General features: G+C 42.9%; 2 protein-coding genes across 3 annotated transcripts in view; one reads left to right on the top strand and one right to left on the bottom strand.

Annotated features, from left to right (window-relative positions):
* The first annotated feature begins 13 nt into the window (after nt 1-13).
* Nucleotides 14-8,698, top strand: Kin (Kin17 DNA and RNA binding protein). 2 transcript variants are annotated; one of them, XM_057787742.1, is made up of 5 exons: nt 14-234; nt 3,979-4,073; nt 5,744-5,787; nt 5,874-5,996; nt 7,556-8,696. In XM_057787742.1, exons 1-5 carry the CDS (start codon nt 121-123, stop codon nt 8,356-8,358), a joined length of 1,179 nt encoding a protein of 392 aa, XP_057643725.1. In that variant the 5' UTR covers nt 14-120; the 3' UTR covers nt 8,359-8,696. The 2 variants fall into 2 exon arrangements, with proteins under 2 accessions (XP_057643725.1, XP_057643726.1); XM_057787743.1 differs by lacking the exons at nt 14-234; nt 5,744-5,787 and having other exon boundaries at nt 3,980-4,073; nt 7,556-8,698.
* A 2,082-nt stretch (nt 8,699-10,780) lies between these two features.
* The window catches only part of Itih2 (inter-alpha-trypsin inhibitor heavy chain 2), a 39,114-nt gene continuing 22,317 nt past the window's right edge, over nt 10,781-27,577 (bottom strand). The window contains exons 12-21 of the mRNA XM_057788023.1: nt 26,288-26,469; nt 24,894-25,079; nt 24,373-24,512; nt 21,564-21,733; nt 19,144-19,281; nt 15,268-15,381; nt 14,708-14,906; nt 13,835-14,007; nt 12,366-12,477; nt 10,781-11,071 (exon numbers count right to left, since the gene is read on the bottom strand). Of these exons, the coding sequence (XP_057644006.1) occupies nt 10,924-11,071; nt 12,366-12,477; nt 13,835-14,007; nt 14,708-14,906; nt 15,268-15,381; nt 19,144-19,281; nt 21,564-21,733; nt 24,373-24,512; nt 24,894-25,079; nt 26,288-26,469 (1,562 nt within the window). The 3' untranslated portion in view covers nt 10,781-10,923. The remainder of the gene's footprint in view (nt 11,072-12,365; nt 12,478-13,834; nt 14,008-14,707; nt 14,907-15,267; nt 15,382-19,143; nt 19,282-21,563; nt 21,734-24,372; nt 24,513-24,893; nt 25,080-26,287; nt 26,470-27,577) is intronic.

Raw genomic sequence — 27,577 nt, forward strand, 5'->3', positions numbered from 1 at the left:
GTGAGCTCCGAAGCCTCGGGTTCCCTAGCCCCACCCACTTCCTTCTGTCAGTTTTAGCCCCGCCTCTCCTCGCGTCGATCCAGTTCCGCTTCCGGCTGCGTTGTAGTGCTCTGGGTCACCATGGGCAAGTCGGATTTTCTGAGCCCCAAAGCCATCGCGAATAGAATCAAGTCCAAGGGGCTCCAGAAGCTTCGCTGGTACTGCCAGATGTGCCAGAAACAGTGCCGTGACGAGGTAAGTGGCTCAGAGTGGCCGCGACTCCGAGGGTCCCGCCAGCGACCCCGGTACCCAACCGACGCTGCGCCCCGCTTCGGAGCGTTTTTCCGCGCAGTCTTACTTAGCCAGAGGTCTGTGAACCTCAGTGCCCTTCGCGCGACGCTCCAGCTCCATCAGAAATGATCCCAGACGGGCACCTACTGATTGCCAGGCTCCGACTTCCCTGGGGTTGGTAAAATTTAGGAACTCAGACTGCACTGCTTAAAAGAGATACGGGTTTGGGCAAATAAAGTGTCCTGTTACTGGTAAAGTGGAGGTAATCACTGTACCTGCCTGCTCTGAGGTTGTCACTGGGTTGTGTTTTTGTTTTGTTTTTCCCCTTTGAGACTGAGTCTCCCCATAACTTAAATGTCATTATGTCCCAAAGTTCCCACTTGTTACTGCTATTAGGGGTTAGAGATTCAGTATATAGATTTCAGGAGGTACAGGCTTGCGTTCCATAGCACCTAGAAGTTACCCTTAAGTGTTTACCGAGTTTACTTTCTTCTGAAATATGTTATAGTAAATTATATAAATGTCAGTATACTTAACCTTTGAAAACGTAAATATGTGATCAACATAACAAGGTAATCGCCCGTTTCATTTCAATATATGTCAAAATGCCACCAATATAGCAAACCTAATAAAAATTTCTTTACATCATTCCATACACTCTATTTAATTTCTGCTTTATGTTGGAGACAGTGTCTCAGTATGTAACTTTAACTGGCCTGGAACTCACCATGTAGATAGACCTGCTGGCCTCAAACAAGATCCACCTGCCTCTGCTTCTCTAGAGCTGGTGTCAAAGACATAGACCAACCCACTTCAAAGTAATACTTGCTCAGTAGTCTGGTGGTAGTGGTGGTGGGGACCAGGAACCTTGCTTGTTAGCAGTACTACAAGTTAATCCAGAATCTTACACATGCCTGGCAAGTGCTCTACCACTGAACTACTTCCCTATGCCCCTATAGTGGTATATTATTTGTATTTTAATAATTAACTCTTGCCTGAAGTCCAGAGGCATAGCTAAAGCTTCTAGAGGCAACACACACCTTTAATTCCAGGATTTGGGAGGCAGAGGCAGATGGATCTCTGTGAGTTCAAGGCTACCTTGGGCTACACAAGATCAATGCAGAAACAGATCCGGGTGGCGGCAGCTCTCCTTCAATCCCAGTTTCCGGGAGTCAGACGCCTTTACTCCCAGCAACAGGGACAATGAAAGAGGAGAGGTCAGTCTGCTTAGTTTGCTGTCACGAGCCTTGGCAGAGATAAGACTTCTCTAGTGGCTCGGCGACTTTGCTTTTCGGGTTTTCAGGTTGAACCCCAATTTCTGTCTCTGAGTTTTATTCATACTACACGCCCCCTGATTTATATTATTTTTTTATGAGCATGTGTCACCAAATGTCTACAGATGCCTACTGATGCCAGTTAAGGGCATACAAGTCTCACACACAACGGGGGTCAAAAGGCAACCTGTAGTTGGTAATTTCCTTCTAGCACGAGGGTCCTGGGGATTGAAATGAGGTTGTCAGCATTTGACATGAGCACCCTTACCCACTGAGCTACCTTGCTGCCCTTACCACCTTCCTAATAACTCATGCCATGCTGCTCAATCCCACTGCCACTGGCTAGATCTCAAAACCCCATCTCTTTTGCTGTTGTTGATTTTTTTGAGACAGGGTTTCTCTGTGTAGCCCTTTCTGACCTGGAACTCTCTCTATAAACCAGGCCGACCTTAAGTTCACAGAGATCCATTCACCTCTGCCTCCCCCGTGCTAGGATTAAAGGTGTGCGCCACCACTGTCGCTTCAAGACTCTCATACTTACTGTCATTTTAACCTTTTAGTTATCCATGGACCACCTATAATTTTCCCTAATTTGTGCACTACCTGAAAGAAATGGTTATTTCAATTTTACTTCAAAAGAGATTTGGTAACAAAGATAAGTATTGCTTTCCATAAATTAAAATATAAATAAAAAGGAAAACAAAATGTTATTAACTTCTAGAAATCCAAAGGACTGGATTAGGAAAGGTCAAAGGGATATGGTCCTTATCTTCTTCCTCCTCAGTTCTCCCACATTGCAGGGTAGGAATAGAAAAGGGAACGTGTAAGAGCCAGCATCTTCCTTCCCTTGAGCACCTTTGAAGGAGGAAGGCAGCCAGAATCAAAAGAACCTACAAAACAAAACAAACACCCTGATACTTAACAAAAGTAGTCATTCATCCTCTTCTCATAAGAATTTGATTTCAGAATAACTTCAGAGGGTGATCAAGTAGGTGCAGGTGTGGTGGTGCACACCTCTAATCCAGCACTCTAGAGGCAGAGATGGGTAGGTCACAAGTTTCAGGCCAGGGTGTACTAATACAATGAGACCTGGTCTCCAAAAAAAAAGTTGGTAAGTACTATATGTACTATTGAAATTTTAAGTTCAAATAAAGATAGAAGTAATATACCAAAGCATATATGTTGATTTTAAGTTATTTATTTATGTCAGAAGAGGCGTGTATCTCCTGGGTTGGAGTCACAGGCAGTTGTGAGCACCCTGCTGTAGATGCTGGGAACTGAGCTGAACTTTAGGTCCTCTGCAAGAGCAGCTTGTTCTCTTAACCACTGAACCATCTCTAGCTCCCACTTGCTTTTTTCTTAACAATCTTAAAAAGCACAGCTAAAATACAGTTAACAAAATTTAAGTAATAAGATAATAAACAAAAGAGGAAGAAAGCAAGAGAAAAGAGTGTTTGTAGGGGAAACTCAGATATGATCCTTTTTGCCCCATTGCGTTCCCCCAGGCTCTTGCTAAGAAGCAGGTGCTGGGTAAGAGTTGATTAAATCCCCACAGTGAAGTCAGGGTCTGGTAACATTTTAAATGTCTGTTTTACAGCACCACTTCCAGGCTCTTGACCTTGACTGCCCTGTAATTGACAGGGTTGCAAGACTCAACTCTGGGGAAGCAAAATTTGACACAAGGCTGCAGAGAAGTCTCAGTCAGTACAGTCTTCTCCCACACAAGTGTGAAGACCTGCATTTGGATCCCCAGTACCTGTGTAAAACTAATTACTGAAGGCAGAGGCAAGAGAGCTTACTGTGCGCTCCAAGTTCAATGAGAGACCCCATCTTAAAAGAATGAGCTGGAGAGCGACAGGAAAACCTGCTACCCATCTCTGGTTCCCCCACACATACACACACTCAAGCTAGAGCATGGTTATAGCTAGCGATTTGATTTTGTATAAATTTATCAGGACTAGAGAAATGGCTCAGTGGTTAAGAGCTCTGGTTACTCTTCAGAGGACCCAGGTTCTGTTTCTATTCTAGCACCCCTGCCGTCTGTACTTTGGTTCCAGTGGATCCAACACTGTAGTGTGACCCCCTTGGACATGGCACAGGAGTGGTACACAGGCATGCATGCAGACAAAATACCTATAATTTTACAATTTAAAAAAGAATTTGTCGCTGGGTGATGGTGGCGCACGCCCTTAATCCCAGCACTCGGAACGCAGAGGCAGGCGGATCTCTGTGAGTTCAAGACCAGCCTGGTCTACAGAGCTAGTTCCAGGACAGGCTCCAAAACCACAGAGAAACCCTGTCTCGAAAAACCAAAAAAAAAAAAAAAAAAAAAAGATTTTGTGATTAAAGGATGCATTTAGAGGCTTAATGACCTACTATATGGGAGCGCTGTGATCTGGAGATGAGAGTTTAACGCCCTTTGCATTTCTCGTAGAATGGCTTCAAGTGTCACTGTATGTCTGAATCTCATCAAAGACAGCTGTTGCTGGCGTCGGAAAATCCTCAGCAGTTCATGGATTACTTTTCAGAGTAAGTCACTCAGACAGTCTTCCCTCTTAAATGTTACTAAGTTGGCTGTGTAATAGAAGTGCTTACTGTTTTATATTGGAGATCCATTGTCTCTTACTTGTTGTGATAGCTGGAGTCTCACTGTACTCAGTCTTTGTCTTCTGAAATTAATCAGTGCCATTGTTACCATAGTGTATCTTAGAACTTCCCTTTTCTTTCAATTCAGCACTGCCTGGCCTCACATCTTTCCCCCTGCAGGGGTTTTGGATGATGCCTTGGGATGAGGTTCTTGAGTTTTTTTGTGCTTTAGTATTCTCATGGGTACGATGGCACTGAAGTGGCACCCTGACCCAGCTGTTGGACTGTGTGTAGGTCTGGAAGAAGAGTGAGAGAATTAATATTTTTAAAGGACTGAGAAGTGTGTCTAGTACTAATAATGGTTTTCTGTTAATTATTACCAATGCTAGCCTTTTTTTTTTCTTTTTTAGACAGTATTTGTCTGTGTAGCTTTGGAGCCTGTCCTGGAACTCATTCTGTAGACCAGCCTGGCCTTGAACTCGCAGAGATCCACCTGCCTCTGACTTCCAAGTGCTGGGATGAAAGGCGTGCGTCACCACTGCCTGGCTTTTTTTTTTTCCAAACTAGATATTTTCTGAGGACCCCTTTATACATATGTTAAAGATTCCAAAGGGCTTTTGTTTCTATGGGTGATATGTGTTAACATTTGAAGTTAAATTTGAAAAAAGTTACAAACTTTTATTAGTCTATTTAAAACACTTATATATTTACCCTGTATTCAAGTAAAACAGGGACCTGGGGGAGGACCTAGAGGATAAAATGGTTGCCGTACACATTTGAGGACCAGAGTTGCAATTTGCAGCATCCACAGTAAAGCCAAACAGGCATGATGAGAAGCCTATAATCCCCATGCTCAGGAGGCAGAGACAGTGGATTTCTGCGGCAAGCCACTAACTAGACTTGCTAAATTACTAGGTTCAGCAAGAGTCCCTGCCTCAATAAATAAAGTGGAGAGCAATCAAGAAAGATACTCAGTTGACCTCTGGCCTCCATATGTACACAGATTCTGTGTACCTACACTCAAGTGCGCATACATGGGTCTTTGTGTGTGTGTGTGTGTGTGTGTGTGTGTGTGTGTGTGTGTCCCACCCCTGTTAATTTAAGATCTCACTGTGTGGCCAAGGTTAGTCTTAAACTCAAAATCTGTTAAGAAGGAATGGGCTTCCCTTTTGGCCTTTGAATCATATTTCACTGTCCATATTAAAATCCCCTCTGACAATGCCCTCAAATTTGTTTATGTTATTTTGTTAAATTTCTTTTTTAGTTGACTTTATTAGAACTGCTTGAAGGTTAAGATGTGACGTCCTGGACAGAGTGGTATTATTATACCACAATAGTCAGTAGTTATTAGAACAAAGACCCTATGATGAACCTAAAGACATGTACTAGCTTTTACCATGACTGCTCTACTAAGGCCAAGCATTTCAACTCCAGACTAATCTTTGCAGTTCTTTCTATGGTCACGTTAAAGGTTTATGGCACATTGGCACATGGTAATATAGATGGTTGATGTGACATCTGGTCACTAAAGTTTATGATTGCTTAAACTTCAAGAAGATGGCATTTTATGTTGGTAGCAAGTACCTTAATGTTTTCATTTCTTTCTTCTCTAGAGAATTCCGAAATGACTTTCTGGAACTTCTGAGGAGACGCTTTGGTAAATATCTTAAATATTTTATAAATAACAATTTCATAATTGTGTGGGGTTTTTTCAGGCTCAACAGTGTCACATTTTGTTTTCAGGCACTAAGAGAGTCCACAACAACATTGTCTACAATGAATACATCAGCCACCGAGAGCACATTCATATGAATGCCACTCAGTGGGAAACGCTGACCGACTTTACCAAGTGGCTGGGCAGAGAGGGTAAGAGGAGAGCAGTAAACTGGTCTTCCATGGCTTTATTTCTGTGAGAGAAGTCATTGTCGGTTTCTGCCTGATTTTATGAAAAATAAGATCTCTAGGGCAATTAGGAAAACAGGAGGGGAACCTACTATTCCATAGTTACTTCGTTATATGCCACTTTTGTCTCTTATTTTTTGAAGCTGGGACTTACATAGTCCAGCAATGGAAATTATGACTCTCTTGCCTCTGCTTCCCAGGGGTGGGGTTACAGGTTTTGGATGCGCAGTGGCCAGCTTGAGGACTTCTTTTGACAGTGCACTGAAGCATTCTATAGTAGGCACTTTCCATCACTGGGATAAAATACCTAAGAAAATTGGTATTGACTAGCAGTTGGTGAGAATTCGCTTCATGACCACTTGACTCCTGTGCTTCTGGGCCTGAGGTGAGGGAGAGCTTCATGCCAGGAGCACATGATGAGGCAGAGGAGGGTAAGAGGGCTAGGGTGAGATGTGCCCTTCCAGAGTGGCCCAGTGGCCCCTCCCCCTTGCCAGCCATACCTGTTAGTCTCTACCACTTCTCAGTAATGCTATCAGAATAAAGTTTGTGAATGGGTTAATTCGCCAATGAGGTCCGAGCCTCCAGATCCAGTCACTTCACAATGACGGAGACTAAGCTCTCAACACATGAGCTCATCTCCAATCCATAATATTTGTATTTAGTTTCTTATTAGCAGTCCAATGACCTGAGATTGATCCTTAGGACACACATGGGAGGAGAGAACCAACTCCTGAAAGTTTCAGACCTCCACATGTATTTCCACACACATACGTACCTGTGCACCACACATACATACACATCTATACCACATACACTTGTGTGCCACACATGTACAAATAAAGTAATAAAAATTATTTAAAAAGTTATTAGCCTTTTCCGTTCTTTCTTTTCCTTCTCTTCCGTATTCACCCCCCCCCCAATCCCATCATTTATGTGTTGAGACAGAGGCTTGTCCTGTACTCCAGTCTACTCTAGAGCTCAGTATGTGCCCCAAGTTGGCCTGTACTCATGGCTGTCCTTCTGCTTCAGCCTCCCAAGTGTTGGGTTTGTAGCATGAAGACCAGCACTCAGCTTTATAATCCTCTTTAGGAAATGTTTCATGTTCTATCTCGAGGTGATTGTTCAAGTTGCTTTTTTTTCTCCCATCTCTAATCTTCATATGATGATGAAAAATTAGGAAGACAGGAGAAACTTGGTGTCAATATTTTGCTTATTTGTAGTGTTACTTTATTCTAAGTTAACAGATCCTTCTGTATTCGTTAGACAGTAAGAACTCTGGTGTAGTTGGACAGTTGTTCCTAAAGTTCTTCCTTGGGCATCTCTTGTGTAGCTGTTACCTCACTGTAGCTGTGTACGCATGGAAGTGAAAACTCCCTGTGTTTCGGAGCTTTGTGTTTGAGGGTACTTGGTTATAGTTACTGAATGAGTAAATGTGCAGAGTTGGAACACAGTATGCTTGCAGTTTACTTTGGACATATACAAAGTCACGCTGGGCTTCTTGTTTTTCTTTTTTTTCCCCCAAGGCTTATGTAAAGTGGATGAGACACCAAAAGGCTGGTATATTCAGTACATAGACAGAGACCCAGAAACTATTCGCCGGCAACTGGAATTGGAAAAAAAGAAGAAGCAAGATCTTGACGATGAAGAAAAAACTGCCAAATTCATTGAGGAACAGGTGAGAAGAGGTCTGGAGGGGAAAGAGCAGGAGACGCCTGTTTTTACAGAATTAAGCCGAGAAAATGATGAAGAAAAAGTTACATTCAATCTGAATAAAGGAGCGGGTAGCTCAGCGGGAGCAACATCATCCAAGTCAAGCTCTTTGGGACCAAGTGCACTGAAGACCCTTGGGAGTGCAACATCAGTGAAACGAAAAGAACCATCCCAGAGCTCAGCTCAGTCTGCAAAGAAGAAAAAGAAGTCTGCACTGGATGAAATCATGGAGATTGAAGAGGAAAAGAAAAGAAATGCGCGAACAGACTCCTGGCTACAGCCTGGCATCATTGTAAAAATCATAACCAAGAAACTTGGAGAGAAATATCACAAGAAAAAGGGTGTCGTTAAGGAAGTGATTGACAGATACACAGCTGTGGTGAAGATGATTGACTCTGGAGACAGGCTGAAACTGGACCAGACTCATTTAGAGACTGTCATTCCTGCACCAGGGAAGAGAATTCTAGTTTTAAATGGTGGCTACAGAGGAAATGAAGGCACTCTAGAATCCATCAATGAAAAGACTTTTTCAGCCACGATAGTCATTGAAACTGGACCTCTGAAAGGACGCAGAGTTGAAGGTATTCAGTATGAGGACATATCTAAACTTGCTTGAGCTTGAAAATTTGTTAACAATACATTGAAATTGTAAAACATCAAATTGGTGTTAGTCAAGGTACTATGTAACTCTACTGTGTTAGGGAATTCATTTCGTATAAAGAATGGTTCTATTTACTACTGGATAGTTGTTTGGGTAAATTTATAATGAAATCTAATGTTTTTTTAAATGCCAAAACTGTCTTTATCTTTGTTCCTTTTTCTTTCATAATACTCCCTTGATGGTTTTTTTTTATTTAACCATCATTAAAGAATACTTTAGTAAAGTTTCATGTGAAACAATTTGGGAAAAGCCAATTCTCTTTTTTTGGGTGGGGGGGTTTTCGAGACAGGGTTTCTCTGTGGTTTTGGAGCCTGTCCTGGAACTAGCTCTTGTAGACCAGGCTGGTCTCGAACTCACAGAGATCCGCCTGCCTCTGCCTCCCGAGTGCTGGGATTAAAGGCATGCGCCACCACCTCCCGGCAGGAAAAACCAATTCTTATACCACATTAGTGTCTGTGTGTTTCTAATCAGGCAAGCTTGACCTTCATTCTGATGAATCATTGGAGTCACTTATTTTTTGCTAAAATAAGATCAGTGAAAGATGTCACTTTATTAAAAAATCCTTTTAGAATCTATTGAGGTGTCCCAGCTGCTAAGAGTACCAACTTTTCTTGCGGAGAACCCACTTTCACTTTCCAGCATCCACATAATGGCTCACAACCATCCATAACCCCAGTCCTGGATCCTGTGCCCTCTTATGGCCTTCGTGAGTACTGCATGGTATGCTCTGCAGATGGCCGTGCCTGCTAAGCACCATACACATAAAATAAATTTTTCAGTTGCTATTGTGCCCTACCCTTGGTTTCTCTGGGTCTTATTGGAGAAAGAAAATGTCTTGGAACATTCATTAGATCTAAGGGTGCCTAACAGGTGGCCCATAGGTTGTAAGAACATAATGTTCTTTTATTTTCTGTGACCATTGGGTCATGATGTTGTCATTTACAAAGTTCATGCTTGAGAACCAGGCAATCAGGTTACAGTTAAATACACACACACACACACACACACACACACACACATGTACATTTAATAAGACTGCTTAATTCTATTCATTTAGGATTTTTTTCTCTAGAGTTTGAAAAAACTATTTGTTCATGTTGTGTGCATGTAAGTGGTTGTATGTTTACCATCTATGTTCAGGACTCTGCACAGGTCAGAAGAGGGCATCTGATCTCTTGGACCTGGAGTTACAGATGATTGTGAGCTGACACATGGGTATTGGGAACTGAACTTGGACCCCTCTGCAAAAGCAGAAATGCTCTTCACTGCTGGGCCAACTCTCCAACCCTTCGCATTTCCAGTTTTTGTCTTAAAGAAAACTGACTTAGTTTATAGTCACTTTAAAACAGTCTTTAAAATTTTGGAAAAAAAAAACCCTCGTAACTCAGGTATAATCTCAACTGAGATTTGTTTTTCTCTATTAACTTTTCCCATTTATTTAAGATGAAATTCACATTTAATTGGTTTAATGGTAACTGTGTGATTGATATTTGGACCACATGAGACCAAAAGATAGCTAATATATCTCACAAGGAGCAGGTTGGTGCTAGTTGGCTGAGATCTCGGTTGTTCATCCTGTATATAACTAAGTATCAAGTTGTAAGTTGTTTATGGCATCTTCCAAAGAATGAACAGACTTACTTAGGAGGAAAACTGTCCTTTTCCAGCTCTTCCCACTAAGTGCTTGGCCTTACTTGAAATCTAAGGTTGACTATTCATTTAAAATAGAAAACAAGTCAACATATTTCTTGTCTCAAGAGGGATTACATTTGACAGCTACTGATGAAAGTTAATTTTATAGGTGAAGAGTGTTGAAACATCCACTTTCAAAGTTTGGTCGCCTGAGTTACATGTATGAGGCTGATTCCTTAGACGAGTTCTATAGAATTGTTACCCCAAATTTTGCACGTAAATGTCCAGTTTTGGCAGTACTCTTCCTGCAACACAGGAGTTGAGTGTCAGTCTCTGTCATTCGCAGCTGTGAAGGAGGAGTATCCCCTGTTTATTGTCAGTATTCACCCAAAGTTTCCCAACTGAGCCTTCTGTGTAATAACAGCAAGTGTGTGCTTAATCTCAGTGCTGAGGTGACATTTAACAGCAAGTAGATGGGTTTTCCCAGTAAACACCAACTCCTGGAGTTGGCCTCCGTGGCAGTTTGACTCTCCAACCACTTTCTAGGTGTCATCTCAATGAACATGCATCATCTGAAACAAACTCCTTGGTGTCTCTCTGACTCTGCTCTTCTTCCTCCCAACACACAACCTAGCTTTCCCCGCCTAGTTCTGTTCTTCCTGCCATAGGCCCAAAATAGTTCTTTATTAACCAATGAAAGCAACACATAGACAGAAGGACCTCCTACACCAGACGTGTTTGCAAATGTTTATTTTCTTCAGGTAGGTTAGCAGGTCTTTTAGACCATTATAACATCTGGGTTTGTATTGAATTGCTGGAGCCGAGGCATAGCTACAAAAAGTGTCAAGGGAGAAAACATACACATACAACTTCCAAAACCCTAAACCATTAAGGCCGCTTGAGAAAGCTATAGAGCTGAGGTACTAAGTAATCTTTGTAGTGCCCGTCGATGAAACCTTTCCCACTGTTGTGCACAAACCAGCAGGGCACATCCGTTCCAAACACTATATCCGTCCTGTAGTCCTTCTGTAAGCCTCTGAAAGGAAAATGGCGTGTATGCTTAGGGAAAAGACAGCACAGGAACAAGGCACAGCCGGAAACGAGGCAGCTCTTTCCTCTGTCCTTTGTCCCTTTCTACTCTATACCCACCCTCACTCCTTTCCTGCCTCCTCCCTCCCCCAAGTTAAAAGAGGTGTCTGTCTGGGGTTGGTGCAAGAACAGAGTAATCAGTGTGTCCTCAGACGATTAAGACAACCCTCCTAGGAGCTGGCCTACAGGGGTGCTTCCACCAGGGTAACAGTAGCAAATGAACAGTGAAGAAGGGAAAGGCTAAATACAACTCAGTGCTGTAGCTAATCTCTCTGATGAATCCGAGGCACCTCCTCAGTTTATGGGTGTTTTCATTAAGGGTGATGCCAGCTACTTATGAGCAAATTCAAGTCTTCCCCATGGAGGATAAAGAAGCTAGTATTTAAATAAAAAGTACATACGGCGCATTGCCGTCAATGAGCCTTCAAAGAATGGAGCGGGGCCCTTACAGTTTCATTTGCTCATTGTCTGTGGCACAGGAGGTAGTGAAAGGCTCAGGTCTGCCTATGATGTAAGACAATTGCTGAGTGGCCGCACCATTTCTCCATGCGTGCTGATGTCTAGTAACTCAGCCAATACTGTTTGGTGGTGTACTCAGAATCCACCACTTAGTTCATGTGTCTATATTGTGGTGTAATATGTCATATATAATTTTGTGATTTAATTTTCACTGTAAAGTTACATTTTAATTATGTGGAAGATAATAGCATTTCTGTTATGTCTAATAAGGAAAACAAACTATAAAATATCAAAAAGATGAAAATGCTTTAAAAAGATATTAAATTAAGCATGAGGGAGATAACTGAACAAGAAAGAGAGGAGGAAAATTCAAAGATTTATAATTTATGCTCGGAATGCTAAATTCCCACTTCAATATGAAGCATATGGTTGTGAGCCATGTTAGAAAAACTCTCCCAAAATACACTCAGTCTGTCTGTCTTCAAGAAGCCCTTACATAAAATATGCATGCCTTCTCTAGCACTGTGCTTCCTGAATATTTTATGACCTTTTTCAGCATTTTCAATTACTCAGTTTCTGACTGTAGGGCTCTAACATGCGGAAGGGAGCGCTAGATTAATTCATTTCGGCATTTCATGGTGTTGTGCACATACGTGTGCTCATTACTTGCATTTAATCTGGGCTATCTGAACCGTCCTTTGGCTAACATTGTGTGTGTGTCTGTTGTCAGTGACTTGTGGCGCTTGACAGGGTCTCATGTGTCTTCTGCATCCAAGGCCTACCTGGTGACAGTCAGCTTATGTCCTTTCACTTCCATGCTCGCCTCTGGTTTTCCCGGATCTTTTCCTGGCCTCTCATTGAAGATGTGTATGCTCGGCTCATTCATGAACTGCCCTAGTGACGCAAAGCACAGACGTTAATTCACATGGACTCCTAGGCCTGCCATTGGGTTCAAGTGACATTTTGGTTCTCCCCCTGGAATCCCTTTATACTTGAAGCTGGTCTACTGGACCGTCGGTGGGGTGCTGATCTGATGGCAGCAGACAGGGTAGGCATTGGAGAGTGTAGCTCAGATGACAGGAATAGGGTGGCTTGAATGCCACATACTTATCTGAACCCTTAAACTACCTGCATGTCACAGACCTAATCTAAGTCATCTCTCTGCAGTCACGGAAAAAAAGTCTTTGCACAATTTGTACCCTGTTTTGTCACTGTCTTGCCACATTGGTGTCACTAGGCATCTGGCCTTGGCTATTGCATTCCCTGGTCACCCTGCTGTGTTGGGCCCTCTGTTCTTGTAGCCATACCAGCCACCAGCCACCTTCCCAACCGCCCCCCCTCCCCCAGACAGGGTTTCTCTGCGTGTCCCTGGCAGTCCTGGAACTCACTCTGTAGACCAGGCCTGCCTCAAACTTACAGAGATCTGCCTACCTCTGCCTCCCAAGTGCTGGGATTAAAGGCATGTGCCACCATCTACCCACTACCACCTTTACCTACCACCACCTTCCCAACATCTAATTGTAATTGTCAAAGTCACTGCCTGCATTGCATTCTCCTTCCTTCCTACCTACCTATTTACCTACCCACCACCACCTTTATCTACCTACCTACCACCACCTTTACCTACCTACCACCACCTTTACCTACCTACCACCACCTTTATCTACTTACCTACCACCACCTTTACCTACCTACCACCACTTTTACCTACCCACCACCACCTTTACCTACCCACCACCACCTTTACCTACCCACCACCACCTTTACCTATCTACCACCACCTTTACCTACCTACCTACCACCTTTACCTACCCACCACCACTTTTACCTACCTACCACCACCTTTATCTACCTACCTACCACCACCTTTACCTACCTACCACCACCTTTACCTACCTACCACCACCTTTATCTACTTACCTACCACCACCTTTACCTACCTACCACCACTTTTACCTACCCACCACCACCTTTACCTACCCACCACCACCTTTACCTACCCACCACCACCTTTACCTACCTACCACCACCTTTACCTACCTACCTACCACCTTTACCTACCCACCACCACTTTTACCTACCTACCACCACCTTTACCTACCTACCGACCACCACCTTTACCTACCTACCTACTTAACTACCTACCACCTTTACCTACCTACCACCACCTTTACCTACCTACCACCACCTTCCCAGCTTATAATATAGTTGTCAAAGTCAGTGCCTGCATGTCCATGGTTGAAATGCTTACCTAAGAGTCCATGCACGCTGGGTGAAAACTTGTTTGTGGGGGGAATGTAGATCCCCAGAAAGTCCACATTGACTGGATGCTTCTTCCACACATGATGCAACAGGACAGAAAAGAACATCTCCTTATTCAGGGTGAGGGTCACAGACTTTTCTTTCTTCACAGAGATAAGTAACCTAGGTAAAAGTCAACACAGAACTAGTTTCTAGACAGTTCCAGAACAGACGTTGTATTAAATGTTAAGTTATTTTGTCTATTTACTGGGTGTTATCTGTGTGTCTGTGCCCATGTGTACATGCATGCTGTTTGTTCACTAGTGCATGTCAGAAGAGGACAACCTGCAAGGGTTTGTTCTCTCCATCCACTATGTGGGTCCTAAGATTGAACTCAGGTAATCAATCTCAGCAGCAAATGTCTTTACACACTGAGTCATCTTACCATCCCCAGAGCAGACATTTTAAAGCAAGTCATTCTCGGGCCTAATACAGACTCTCCATTGAGAGCGTCACCATGTCCATGCTATGGGATATTGCATATCTATAGCAGTCAGTGGGCAGGGAAGACACTCTTGCATAAAATGCAGTCATACTGCTTGGAGCATACTTTCCGATGTAGTCACCTACAGATTTCCATGGACGGATCTGCTTACTGACGCAACACACACGTACGTATGCCATGTACTGTGGCTTGTCAGTAAGACTTTGGAAACAATTTCTGGTACCAGGGATAGTGAAGTGGATGAGAACAACTTCCCCGAACCTCGACTTCCATGTATTTACAATGATGACTGTATGTTCTTTGCTGACGTTGAGCATGGACTTATTTCTGCAGCCATGTTTTAAGGGCAGATGGGAATCAAGATGAAACACTACTTGCCTCTGATTCCCAAGTCGAACTGTATCTGACCAGGACAAGCGAGATGTGAAAGAACCATTGTTCAGGGTGATGGTCTCTGTGCTGATTTCTATTTTCATGTCTTCTTTTTGGAAGTAAAATCCCAGTTTTCCAAAGTAAGTTTTTAGTTTTCCATTCTCTGCCTTCTTGGCACCGATAAGCTGACCATTGACTAAAATCCCTGTAAGTGAAAAGATGCTTTCTCTCTTGGGCTCCATATGTTAGCCCCACAGTTTGTATTTACAAAATTTAACAAGAAATAATTTTTTCATAATACAGTATTTTTCTTTATAGACTCTTATTTGGCAGTTAATTTTTTATTATAAAATAAATCAAAATAACATCAGCTAGCTCATGCTCAAATATGCATTTTAAGCTATAATTGAAATGTTTGATATATAATTTGATTTCTCACTAATCATAAAACTTTTAAAACTGTAAAATACCTAATGAGCTGAAAAAGAAAGGAATACTAGGTGGTCAGAAGGAAGCATAGCCATGATGCAAATAGTTAATTCAAATACAATTTGCTTTTATGTTACCTGATTCTGGATCAGACACCAGGCTAAGGATTTTTCCAGGTTCTGAGTCAATATTGAAACAAATATTCTTTTGGCTTTTGGGCAGGTAAATGATGAAGTGAGGGTCATTTTCCACTAGAAAATACACAAGGAAAATGTAAACAAAATTATAAAATGGGAGATTATTTGTTTCTTTCTTCTTTTTTTTTTTAAGAAAAGATGTAGCTTTGTAGCCCAGGCTGTCCTTGAATCTATGATCTTCTTACCCTCCAGAATGCAGGGTTACAGGCATGCATTTGCATTAACTCCTGTTACTTCCTTTCATCCTTCAAACCACATAGTTCAGGTCAAGTGGTAATAGCTATTTGGTTCGGTGATTTATGTCAGCTGGGCACTAGAGGCATTGTTAAAGTGTGAAACAATGGCTGCTTTGAAAAGAAATAATGGTCACCTTTTCTTTCCATATAAATACAGTGCTTGTGATGTTTGACTAAGAAGGCCCCGCACCCAGATTCATATATTTGAATGCTTAGTCACCAGGGAGTTGCACTCCTTGGGAAGGATTAGGAAGTGTAGCGTTGTTGGAGTAGGGGTGGTCTTTTTGGAGGAGGTGTCACTGATGCTGGCCTTTGAGGTTTTAAAAGCCCAGATATCTCTCTCCTCTCTCTCTCTCTCTCTCTCTCTCTCTCTCTCTCTCTCTCTCTCTCTCTCTCTCTCTCTCTCTCTCTCTCCTGCCTGTGGATCCAGTTGTAGAATTCTCAGCTACTTCTCCAGCACCATGTCTGCCTGTGTGACCGTGCTCCCTGTCATGATGATAATAGACTAAACCTCTGAAACTGTAAATGAGTTCTCAATCAAATGCTTTCCTTTAGAAGAGTTCATGTGTTCATGGTGTTCCTTCACAGCACTAGAACTGTTTGCTTGAATAAAATTGTTTTATGGAAGACAGTGGTTATTTCTGCCATCCCACTTTACTGAAATCCTATCAGATTGGTAAACAATATCTAATCAGTCCTACTATATTGAATTGATATGTTTCTAGGCAAATTTAAGCTAGTCAGTGTAGCTTTATCTTTCAGTAGGGTTGGAAATAGGTTGAAGATCTCCATGGCGACTTCATACATTCTTGAAATCCTAAACTTTATGGGTCAAATACTAGCTGGATTTTGTTGAATATCTACATGTGAGAATCTTACCTTATAACTACTCTATAGCCATTATCCAATATTCCAGGTAGGATAACTGAGACCAGAGAAGTTTCAGTATATGGCCCATGGTCACATGGGAAGAGTTGGACCCCAGGATGGTCTGATTCAAGGCCAGTCTTGTTATTGGATCAAACAGCAGACTAGAAGGTGGAAGAAGCTGTGTGGTCTTACTAAAAAGATCATTTTAAAATAGGCTGTCTTGTCCTTTTTGTTGCAAAATGCTTTAGTCTGCAAAGTGACAGTGTGCATAGCTCACATGCTGGACGTCATAGTATGTCCTGCTCTTGGGACCATTCACTGTATAAGCCCTGTTCACCAATCTTCCACACAGGGACCCTACTTAGGAGTGTGGCTATAAGGAGCGTTATCAGCAAAACAGAAACACCAAATCATTTGGGGCCTCAAATAATACTTTCAGAGATAAAGCACAGGAAGTGAGACAAAGTTACTTAACATGTTCACCCCAAGTCCTTGCTGTTTCCTTATCACAAAAAGATGCTTGGTGTGTGTAGATAAACAATCAGAGTCTCTCTCTTTCTCCCTCCCTCCCTTCTCCCTTCCCTTTCCCTGCAACCACTGCACTGTGATATGAAAACTAGGGCTTTGCACACACAAGGTGTGTGCCCTTTCACTGAGTGACGCCCTCAACCATTCTTCTGGGAGATGGGGTATTGTTATATAGTCCATGTTCACTTCATACTCAAGGTTCTGCTTTCACCTTGAGCGCTGAGATGAGAGGTGTCACCCACCCAGTCTGGAGTTAATGGTTTTTTTTTATCATTTTATTTTGTTTTAATTTTAATTTACTGTTCTATGAGACAGGGTTTCCCTGGATCGCTCATGTTAGCCTTACACCTATGATATTTCTACATCAGTTAGCCTTGCCAGCCCATGCCACTGTGCTGGCTTCACAGTCTTAAAACATCAGTTCTGAAGCTTCTTTCCTTTTTAAAAATTTTATATTTATTTATTTACTGTGTGTGTGTATATACATATGGGCCTGTGTCTATGTGGAGCAGGCATGTGGAGTTCAGAGGATAAGTTGTGCTAGTCTCTTCTCTCCTACCAAGTGGGTTCCAGGATTGAACTCGGGATATTAGGCTTGTTAGCAAGTGCCTTTATCCTCTGAGCCACCTCACTGACCCATCTGAAGATTTTTTTAAAAGTGTGAATCTATTCAAGAGACGCTAGAGATCTGCACTTGTATTAGCAACAGGAACGGTCTTCCACTTCTTTCTCTAACAACCCTTATGCTGGCTGGTGAAACCTTTCTTCCCTCATGGAGGGGGCCAGAAGCACTCTTAGAAAGCCCGAAGTCCATTCTCTAAGAGACAGAAGGACGTGAAGTGCGTACAAGCTCCAGGGGCTGCCAGAAAGTAAGTGAAAGTGACAATGTCAGGGAACCCCAGAACCGGAGGGGTGGGGGGAGCCTGGGCAATCCCTCAGCTGCCGTTGCTTTCTGTCAACGTTGACAAGCACTGACCACAGAGGTGACACACCTGAGCGATCCACTGTTTGTCTCCTAGCTTTGCTGTGGGCAGCAATTGGCTGTGTTTGGATCATGGTGGTAGTGGTGCCTAGTTCCTTCTCAGAGCCTCGAAGAACTTGCTTGGTGAAGTTGCTGACTCTTCTCTGGGACAAGCAGAGGTGCTGATGGGTGACTGAATGATGTCACTCCACCCTCAGATGATGCCGACACCTCTCTTTTCTGAATGTGCATTTCACAAAGGCCTCTGGAATTTAACTGTGTCTTTGTAAACCACAGGTTCCTCCCCCTCCGATCATCTTTTCACACACATTAATCACTGTTTCTTTGCCCTATAAATATCCTCAAGCCCTAGGGGATGTGGCTTTGAGAGCTTTATCCCCGATCTCCCCATATTCAGTCAGCATGTGAGTAAACTTTATCCGTTGCAAAGCTGTAATGAACTGAATGCCTGCGGAATCAAAGACCGCAGGTTCTGGTAACTGGGGCGACGAGGAGATGCACTGACGCCTACGTTCTCCAGGTGGCGCCTTTATCTCAGATGCTGAGAGGGAATGGGTCAAAAGGTTGAGGACAGCACAAAGGAGCCCCAGTGCCCAACCTCTCCAACAAATGCACGTTATTGACTTCCAGATGATTACATTTGCTATTTGTGCCTCCCACATGCTGTTATGCCAAGGACAATGATACATTTGCATAAAAAATATAAACACTGATAGTTCCTATTCAATGATAACATCCACTTACTGAGCAACTAGCAAACGATTAACCAATCAAGGCTGCTCATCACATGTGAAACCATGCTCCACCAATGCATTTCCATGAGAAGAATGTCTCTTTGATGTCAGAGGGTTCACTTCATACAGTTGGAAACAGTGCTGGGTACGGATTTGTCCCCATGCAAATCCATATCCTGAGGCCTACACCTCAAAACATGATAGTATCTGGGCATGGAGCCTTTGGGAGCTCATTAGGTTTTCATGAGTCAGAGAGTGAGTGCCCTAATAAGAGACACTGGAGGAACTCCGGTCTCAGCTATTTGTTACAGCAGCTGCAGTAAGCTAATACATGGAGCTGTTGTCTCTCCATGGAAGGCAGCAATGCCTGCAGAAGTCACCTAGTTTCTCAAGACACAGTGAGTCTATTAACATATGGAAATTTACATAGGATTCTGATGGGCTGAGATGGGAGAAATGCTTTTACCTCGATTCACATGTGGAGGTGGGGTGGACTCAAGTGGCTTCGCTCCTACCGCAAGCATGGCCATCACTGGTGTCGGGGACGGACTGGCCCACGAGGGGATGGAACCTGAGGCAACCTTGGTGCCATAATACAATGCACCTGTGTAGAAGAACCCACGTCCATTAATTCCTATGATACTCTTCCGTAGGAATTTCACTCAGTTTAAAGAATTTGGTTTTTTCATCCTCTTCCCCCAACCAAAGGTCTCAGCTAAAATTTTATCTACTTTCTTTAAAAACTGCAGTGCCAGGTACCAAACACAGGGTCATGATCATGCAAAGTAAGCCCCTTACTGCTGAGCTTCATCCCACAACCCCCATCTTCTTCAGATACCTCCCTCCTCTTACTCCCTATGGCATCCCACTGCAGGAGCCTGTGATCATGTTCTTCCGGTATCTAGGACTATAAATGGGTGTGCTATAAAAAGGAGAAGGAACTGCCTTGCTGGGCATAGTGACACCTGCCTACAGCCCTAGCACTCAGGAAGTGAGGGCAAGGGAACGAGTTCAAGGTTATCCTTGGCTAGACACCATTAAACCCACTGGAACAAAATTAAAAATTTGGAGGATTATTGTAGCATATGGCTGTCACTCTCGGGACAGTGGGAGACGAAGCATCGACAAGACTAAGGCGGGAATCTTACTGATTCAATCAGAGGTCCTCTTAGCCTTGGGCATTTTTGAAGACTCCCATAGGACATAGATCACAAGGGTGACTTTCAAGGCTGTGTCTAGGAACCAGTTTCCATATATATTCCTTTTAAAGAAGTGTGTGTGTATGTGTGTGTGTGTGTGTGTGTGTGTGTGTGTGATAGAGGGGTGGGTAGGTGTGTGTGTATGATAGAGGTGTGTATGTGATAGAGGGGTGTGAGTGTGATAGAGGGGTGTGTGTGTGATAGAGGGGTGTGTATGTATATGATAGAGGTGTGTATGTGTGTGAGATAGAGGGGTGTGTGTGTATGTATATATACATGTGGGTGCACATTTGAGGGGAGGTCAGGGGTAACCTCGAGTGTCATTTCTTAGGAGCTCTCTATCGTGTGCTTTGAGACAGAGTCTCTCACTGGGACCTGGGAATGATTTAGGCAGAGCTGGCTGACCACTAAACTCCAAGAATTCCCTTGTCTCTACTCCTGGGTGCTGGAATTGCAAGTGCATGCCATCGCCCCCTGATTTTTAGGTGGGTGTTGGGTATCGAATCAGGTCCTTATGCTTGTAAGACAATCCTTTTAGCAACTCGGCCATTTCCCTAGCCTGTTTTCCTAACTAATACATGCAGTTCCTCTGCTTCCCTGCTAAAAGTCCCCAGGAGTCAAAGCCCCAGCTAAAATAGTGTAGCGCTAAGAAAGAATGACTCCAGTGACTAAGTAATGCTCTCTTTCTTAAGCAAAATGTTTGTCTATTCTTTGCTTTCAATTAATATTAGAGAAAGGGGGTTTGGAGAGATGGCTCAACGGATGAGCATGCTTGCTGCTCTTGGAGAAAATCTGAGTTTGTGGTTCCCAGCATCCAAACTGGCAGCTCACAACTGCTTGTAACTCCAGGTCCAGGGGATCTGATTGCCTCCCCTGGCCAGCATGGACACCAGCACACACATAGGATGCTCTTATACAGACACAATAAAAATAAATTTTAAGCTGGGCGGTGGTGGCGCATGCCTTTAATCCCAGCACTTGGGAGGCAGAGGCAGGCGGATCTCTGTGAGTTCGAGACCAGCCTGGTCTACAAGAGCTAGTTCCAGGACAGGCTCCAAAACCACAGAGAAACCCTGTCTCGAAAAACCAAAAAATAAATAAATAAATAAATAAATAAAAAAAAATCTTAAAGAATGATTAGAGAAGTATATTGTCAAATGATAAATCATTAAAGACTTATGTTTTGCTTTTAAAAAAAGTTTTTATTTATGTTTTATGCTTTTTGTGTATGAGTGTTTGCCTACATATATGCCTGTCTGTGTGCATGTCTTGTGCCCCCATAATCCAGAAGGTATTAGACCCCCAGGAGCTGGAGATGCAGATGGTTGTGAGCCAATGCGTGGGAATCAAACCTTGATACTTTTGGAATGCGGCAAGTGCTCTTAACTACCGAGTCATCTCTTAAATCCCTCCTTTATTTGGAGACAGAGTCTTGTTATGTAGCCTAGGCTAGTAATGAATTCACTAGGCAGATAGAGTGGCCTAGTATATCCAAACCTCCTGCTTTGGCCTTGGGAATGCTGGGATTTCAGATGTCCATAAAGTGTCAAACCAAACTGAAGGAATAAGCTTGAGCACTTATGGACACAAGCTGGGAGCAAAATGATGGATCAGAGGCTTTGGGGCTTCAACACAAGACAAGAAGGCCGCTCTGTACTGTTGCCCCGTGAGGTCTCGAAGCACTGACCTGAGCAGCAGGAATGGTCCTGCGGTGGGGAGTCAGCCAGCATGCGTTCATCCCCAGCGTCATTCTCAATCACCATGGCGGTCAGTGGAGTCACAATATGATGGTCTAGAGACATCTCCAAGATTGTTTTTGTGATTTTCCTCTTGATGGCAGCGGTAGGAGCCAGGCTTCTGCATTCAGAAGATAGATTGAATAACATCAGTATACACAAGGGTAAAGTCATGCCCCAAACCTCCACTCACCTTTCTGATATTTAGTCAAGACCTGGGCACAGGGAAGGGCTTCGAAGGCAAGAGGCAAACAGAACTAACAGGCTTCAGGAACCTTAATGTTTTGTCTAGCTATGTAGTCTCAAGGGAATATTTCAAAAATTACATTTATGTGTTTTATGTGTAATTAAATAAAAATTACATTTATTTGTGTATGTGTGTATGCACACATGTGCCACAGGGCCTATGTGAAAACCAGAGAAAACTAGTGGGAGTTGGTTCTCTCTTCCCATCATGTAGGACCCCAGAATCAAACTCATGTTGGTAAGTTTGGCCACAAGCACCTTTATCTGTTGAATCATCTCACTGTTCCTTTAAGTGATTTATCATCTATCTATCTATCTATCTATCTATCTATCTATCTATCTATCTATCTATCTATCTATCTATCTATCTATCTTTTGAGACAGGATTTCTGTGTAACAGTTCTGGCTATCCTGGGACTGACTCTGTAGACCAGGCTGGCCTCAAACTCACAAAGATCCACCTGCCTCTGCCTCCTGAGTGTTGGGATTAAAGGCATGTACCACCACTGCCCAACACCCTCAAGGGATTATTTTTAAAGACATTTTTTTTTCAGAGCAGTTGTAGGTTCATGGTGAAATTGTGTAAAAGGTACTGAGGATTCTCCATGTGTCCCACCCACCCATAGCCTCTTGGATTACAGAATCTTGTACCAGAGATGTGCATTTGTGACATACATTGACATATAGATTAGTAATTTATACCCAGGTTTACTTGTACATCCCATGGATAAATAGATTTAACATATCTATCATCACAGAGTCATATAGATGAGTTCCTTGGCCCTAAAATGCTCAATGCTCACCAGGTGTTGGTGGCACATGCTTTTAATCCCAGCACTTGGGAGGCAGAGGCAGGTGGATCTCTGTGAGTTTGAGGCCAGCCTGGTCTACAGGAGCTAGTTCCAGGACAGCTAGCACTGTTTCACAGAGAAATTCTGTCTTGAACCAGCACCTCCCTGCCAAATGCTCTATGCTCTATCCATCACCCGAAATCCTAGCAACCACCGATCTTTCCATAGGGCTTTAAAAGTCAATATTTAGCTTCCAGAGCAACTTCTCTGTGCCTTTAGATATGGCCAATGCACTTCTGCTTGAGACAGGGATAGTTCTTTTTTCAAAGTCACAGCTCATAGCCACATGTATTTTTTTTTTTTTTAAATACATAATCACATTGACATCAGGGATTTTGTCTGTGAGTCCAGTTATATGGTGGTTACAGCTCCTGTAACCTAGTTCAATAACCTTTGTCCGTCTTCCCAGGAATCTGACCTGAGGGGTGAAGTGGGAACTCTGCAAAGGTAAGTTTTAGCGAAAATTCCCCATGAAGCTCTGGTGCACATGGGCGAAGATGCTCTAATGAGAGGGCTATGATAGAGAGATGAAATGCAGCTCAACTGAGAAGCCGGAGATGGGATAAATATCAGTGACCTGTCCTTGGGGGGCACTGTCATTGCACAGTCACACTTTTTCCCTTGGTCCTGTTTTCAAGAGGAAGTGTAAATGGACTCCTGAAACATGCCGCAACACGGCTAAGTCTGGCAGGCATCATGCTGAGTGAAAGTCAAAAAAGGGTTGTGCAGTTATGTGTAATAGACAAAACTAATTCAATGGCAATACATGCCAAAATAGTGGCTCCCCTGGAGGTAGAAAAGGAGGCCTTGGGGGCTGGAGAGATGGCTCAGAGGTTAAGAGCATTGCCTGCTCTTCCAAAGGTCCTGAGTTCAATTCCCAGCAACCACATGGTGGCTTACAACCATCGGTAATGAGGTCTGGTGCCCTCTTCTGGCCTTCAGGCATACACGCAGACAGAATATTATATACATAATAAATAAATAAATATAAAAAAAAAGAAAAGGAGGCCTTATATAATTCCATATTTAGAGCAGGACGGCCATTACATTGAAGATTATATATATACATAAATATGTATATATACACACATATATTTAATACATTCTGCAATTTCACATGTTACATTTAAATTTTAAATATTAAAAAATGTGTGTGTATAGGTATTTTGTGTGCATGTCTGTCTCTTGCACTACATGTGTGTAGTGATCACAGACATCAGAAGAGGGCATTGTATGCCCTGGAACTGGAAGTACAGAAAGTTATTAGCTGTCATGTGGGTGCTGGGAGTTGAACCCAGTTCCTCTGGAAGAACAACCAGTGCTCTTAACTACTGAGTCATATCTTCAGGTGCCAAATGTTACATTTTTAATAAAAATGAAAGAAAGGAAGTAACTCAATGTTAATTAAAGTGCTGGGGACCAGTCAGTAACAATTTGATCCCATCATTAATTTGATGTCTTTCTCGGTTCCAAATAATTCTTGCTTGTGACTTCAAATATCCCACTTGCTGTTTGGTTTACAGTATGGGACTTGTACCCAGAGCCTTGTGTGTGCTAGGCAAGAGCTTTCTCAATAAGCTATATCCCTAGTCTTGACTTCAAATGTTATAGGTGGACATTTCGTATTTGTAAATCTCCAAGGTGTATGCTCTTCTTGCCTTACCTCTCTGCCAACAGCTGGTTGATTGTGAGATAGGCCCATAGTTTTTTGGTGAAGTCAGGGTCTGCATGCTTGTCTTTCGATAGAAAATCCTCCAAGTCATCCATCTGACTCAGGGTTTCCAAGACCAATTCTGTATCAACCTGGACAAAAGAAACATCAGTTGATAGATACCCGGGGACCAGAATAACAGTTAGTTCCTCTGCTGTAAATGCACTTTAGAGTTAGACAAGGAAAAGAGCCTTGACTGGATAGGTTAAGTTCACAAACTCCAGAGACCGGGGTTGGGTTTGGGAGAAAAAGTGAGGTTTTATAGAATGGTTGAAAATATGGCAGATATGTGCCAACCTTCCCTTTCAGTTCCTGGGGATGGCTTCCCAAGAGCCTGGGGATGCAGAATGTTAGCTTGTTAACACAGAGGCCAGGTGTACTAGGGGACCAGCTAGGATTAGCTTGTTAGCATAGAGACCAAGTGTAGTAGGAGACAAGTTAGGATCTTCAAAATAAGCAGGGAGGCGAAGTACCGAAGTCGCAGTGATGATGCTCTGAACTTCAGACAATTTAGTCGGATCAAATTTTCCTGCCACCACTATCTCAGAACCTCCAAAGTAGTTGTGGAAACTATTCTGAGTGACGTCTGTTACTGATGCCTGGGGGTAGTTGAACTGAATGTTCCTCAGCAGCGGAGTAGAGACCTGGTTGTAAAATTTCTAGAAGACACAGGAAAGAAAAAACAATCCGTAAATAGTTATTTTCATACCACTTTGTAGACCTAAAGTATTTTTCTCCTGAGGCTTTTCGTATATGTAGCAGATAACTCTCCATTTATTAGCACGGATCTTTGGGATGATGAACACGTCTGTGGCCATGAACTACGGGTCATACAACAAAAATGTGATGATAGGAAATTACCTACTATTTCAGAGTCAAAAATGTCTCCACTTTTTGTTATGATCAGAAATGAAAATGTGGGCATCCATAATAAAATGTATCTGGGTTGAAATAACCCTACTTAGAACTGTATCTTCTAGGTATCACAAATTTCAAATGCTGTGCCTGGTGTTGGCATCATTTGGTTGTCCGTTAAACACAGGAGTCATGAAAGAGGGTATAAAGCTATTTTCTAGTCTCGAGTCAGACATCCTCTCTCTCTCTCTCTCTCTCTCTCTCTCTCTCTCTCTCTCTCTCCCTGTAATCGTGATCAATAAGTAAATAAAACTACTGAAAGCATAAAACCCTAAGTGAAACTCCCTGTTTCAGAACGGCCATTCTAACTGAACAGAGTTCACTGACAGGTGTAGAGTTTAGGACTAGAAAGTGTTGAGTGGCTTCCTTAAACTAACAGTGTGGAGGGCTTGTGTGTTAATTAGAATAAAGTGATTTTATTTAAAAGTCCAATAAAATGTACTAGTATGTGTGTGTGTGTGTGTGTGCCTGGACCTTGCTATGTACACAGGTTGGCCTTGAACTCAGAGAGATCCACTTGCTGGAATTCAAGGCACTTCTCACCATGCCATCTAACATGTCTCTCTTGTTTGAGGAAGCTTAATGGGCATAGTTAGTGGTTTACGTCACAAAAATGATATGCAAAATGCCAAGCAATTCCAAGAGAAAGTAGGCGGCCACCATAGTGGGATGGGCAATTGCACGTGGGACCAGGAGGTTGGCAGAAAAGCGAGGCTTGAGAAGGCCCTTTTGTTTCAAACAGCAGACAAGTGTTTGGTTTGGCCCTGGTCTCCCTGTTTCACATGTCACTGCCAGAAAGCAGTGAGGGAAACGTGTGAGAAGGCAATGAACCGTCACTGGGATTGTAAGAGCAAATATGGCTTCAACAGATCCGAGCCAAGCTCAAATGTCTTTGCGGGAATCTGTTTCGGGCCGCGGGATGGTCTTCAGGAAGGGAGAAAAGTGATGCTACCTTGAGCTGGGCGGATGTGTCACGGTTCCCGTAGATCCGTTGAGCGATGCCACGGTTTTCGTTGGATAGTCTCTTCAAAAAGTCATAGTCGACATCAAATCCTATCCCCAAACTGAACAAGGAGATGTTATCCTGGATGTTCTGCTTCACGTTCTTCTGAATTTTGGACAATTTTAGTTCACCTGAAGTTGGCCGTGACCGAAAAGCAAGAGGGACCAGTCATATGGGGATAATCAGCAAATTTTCTCAAGTCTAAAACTATATTTGCCCTTTGATCCAAAAAGACAAAATTTAGAGGTTTTTTTTTTTCAATAGATTCACTCTTTTGTTAAGCGTTGACATGGGGGCAATGGTGCATACCCACAGTATTTGAGCATAGTGACATTAGAAACGGCTCAGAACAAGTCACCCACAAGGGAACCTAGTTAGATCATGGTGCAGCTGAAAAGCCTATGCAGCCACTCTCTGTACTCATAGTCAATAATCTCAAAAGCAGGGCTGGAGAGATGGCTCAGTGGTTAAGAGCATTGCCTGCTCTTCCAAAGGTCCTGAGTTCAATTCCCAGCAACCACATGGTGACTCACAACCATCTGTAATGAGGTCTAGTGCCCTCTTCTGGCCTGCAGGCATACATGTAGACAGAATATTGTATACATAATAAATAAATATTTAAAAAAAATAATCTCAAAAGCATTCAAAAGCTTTATTGGCATATATTGATTCTGTTTCAAATAGGTTTTATCATGGCATTTTGTACGTGCACATAATGTATTTCAAGCTTCCACCCCGGTATCCATTTTTGCCACCCTTCCCACCTTTGCTGCCTCTTTCTTATCCTACTTTCATGCTCAAAGACACTGTGTCTTTGTGAGTGTGAGAGAGTGAGAGGTGTATTTGTGCATGTGCGGGTGTTCACGCCTTAGACATGTCTGCGGGAGCTAGAGGATGGCACCGGGTCGCCTTCTGCATCATCCTCCATCTTATTGCTTTGAGCCTGGGTCTCCTGCTGAACTGGACACTTGCTGTTCTGGCTAGGCAGGCTGACCAGCAAGCTCGTGGGCACCTCCAGTCCCTGTCTCCACAACACTGACATTACAGGGATGAAGAGCCCTGTCCAGTGGTTGTAAGAGCATGGGTTCTGGAGATTCAAATTCAGGTCTTTACATACCCAAATCATTTCCCCAGTTCCATCAAATGTATTTAAATAAAAAAAAACATTTACTTACTTTATGTGTATTAATGGTTTGCCTGCATGCATGTATGTACACTATATGTGTGCTTGGTGACTGT

The sequence above is a fragment of the Chionomys nivalis genome, chromosome 13, assembly GCF_950005125.1.
Source record: "Chionomys nivalis chromosome 13, mChiNiv1.1, whole genome shotgun sequence".
NCBI lineage: Eukaryota > Metazoa > Chordata > Mammalia > Rodentia > Cricetidae > Chionomys > Chionomys nivalis.

What these genes read in the sequence shown, in the direction of transcription:
- Kin (XM_057787742.1), top strand. Translation starts at nt 121, where the DNA reads ATGGGCAAGTCGGATTTTCTGAGCCCCAAAGCCATCGCGAATAGAATC. An exon ending in AGAAACAGTGCCGTGACGAG is followed by an intron (nt 235 to 3,978) that starts GTAAGTGGCTCA and finishes CATTTCTCGTAG; the next exon opens with AATGGCTTCAAGTGTCACTG. An exon ending in CAAGTGGCTGGGCAGAGAGG is followed by an intron (nt 5,997 to 7,555) that starts GTAAGAGGAGAG and finishes TTTTCCCCCAAG; the next exon opens with GCTTATGTAAAGTGGATGAG.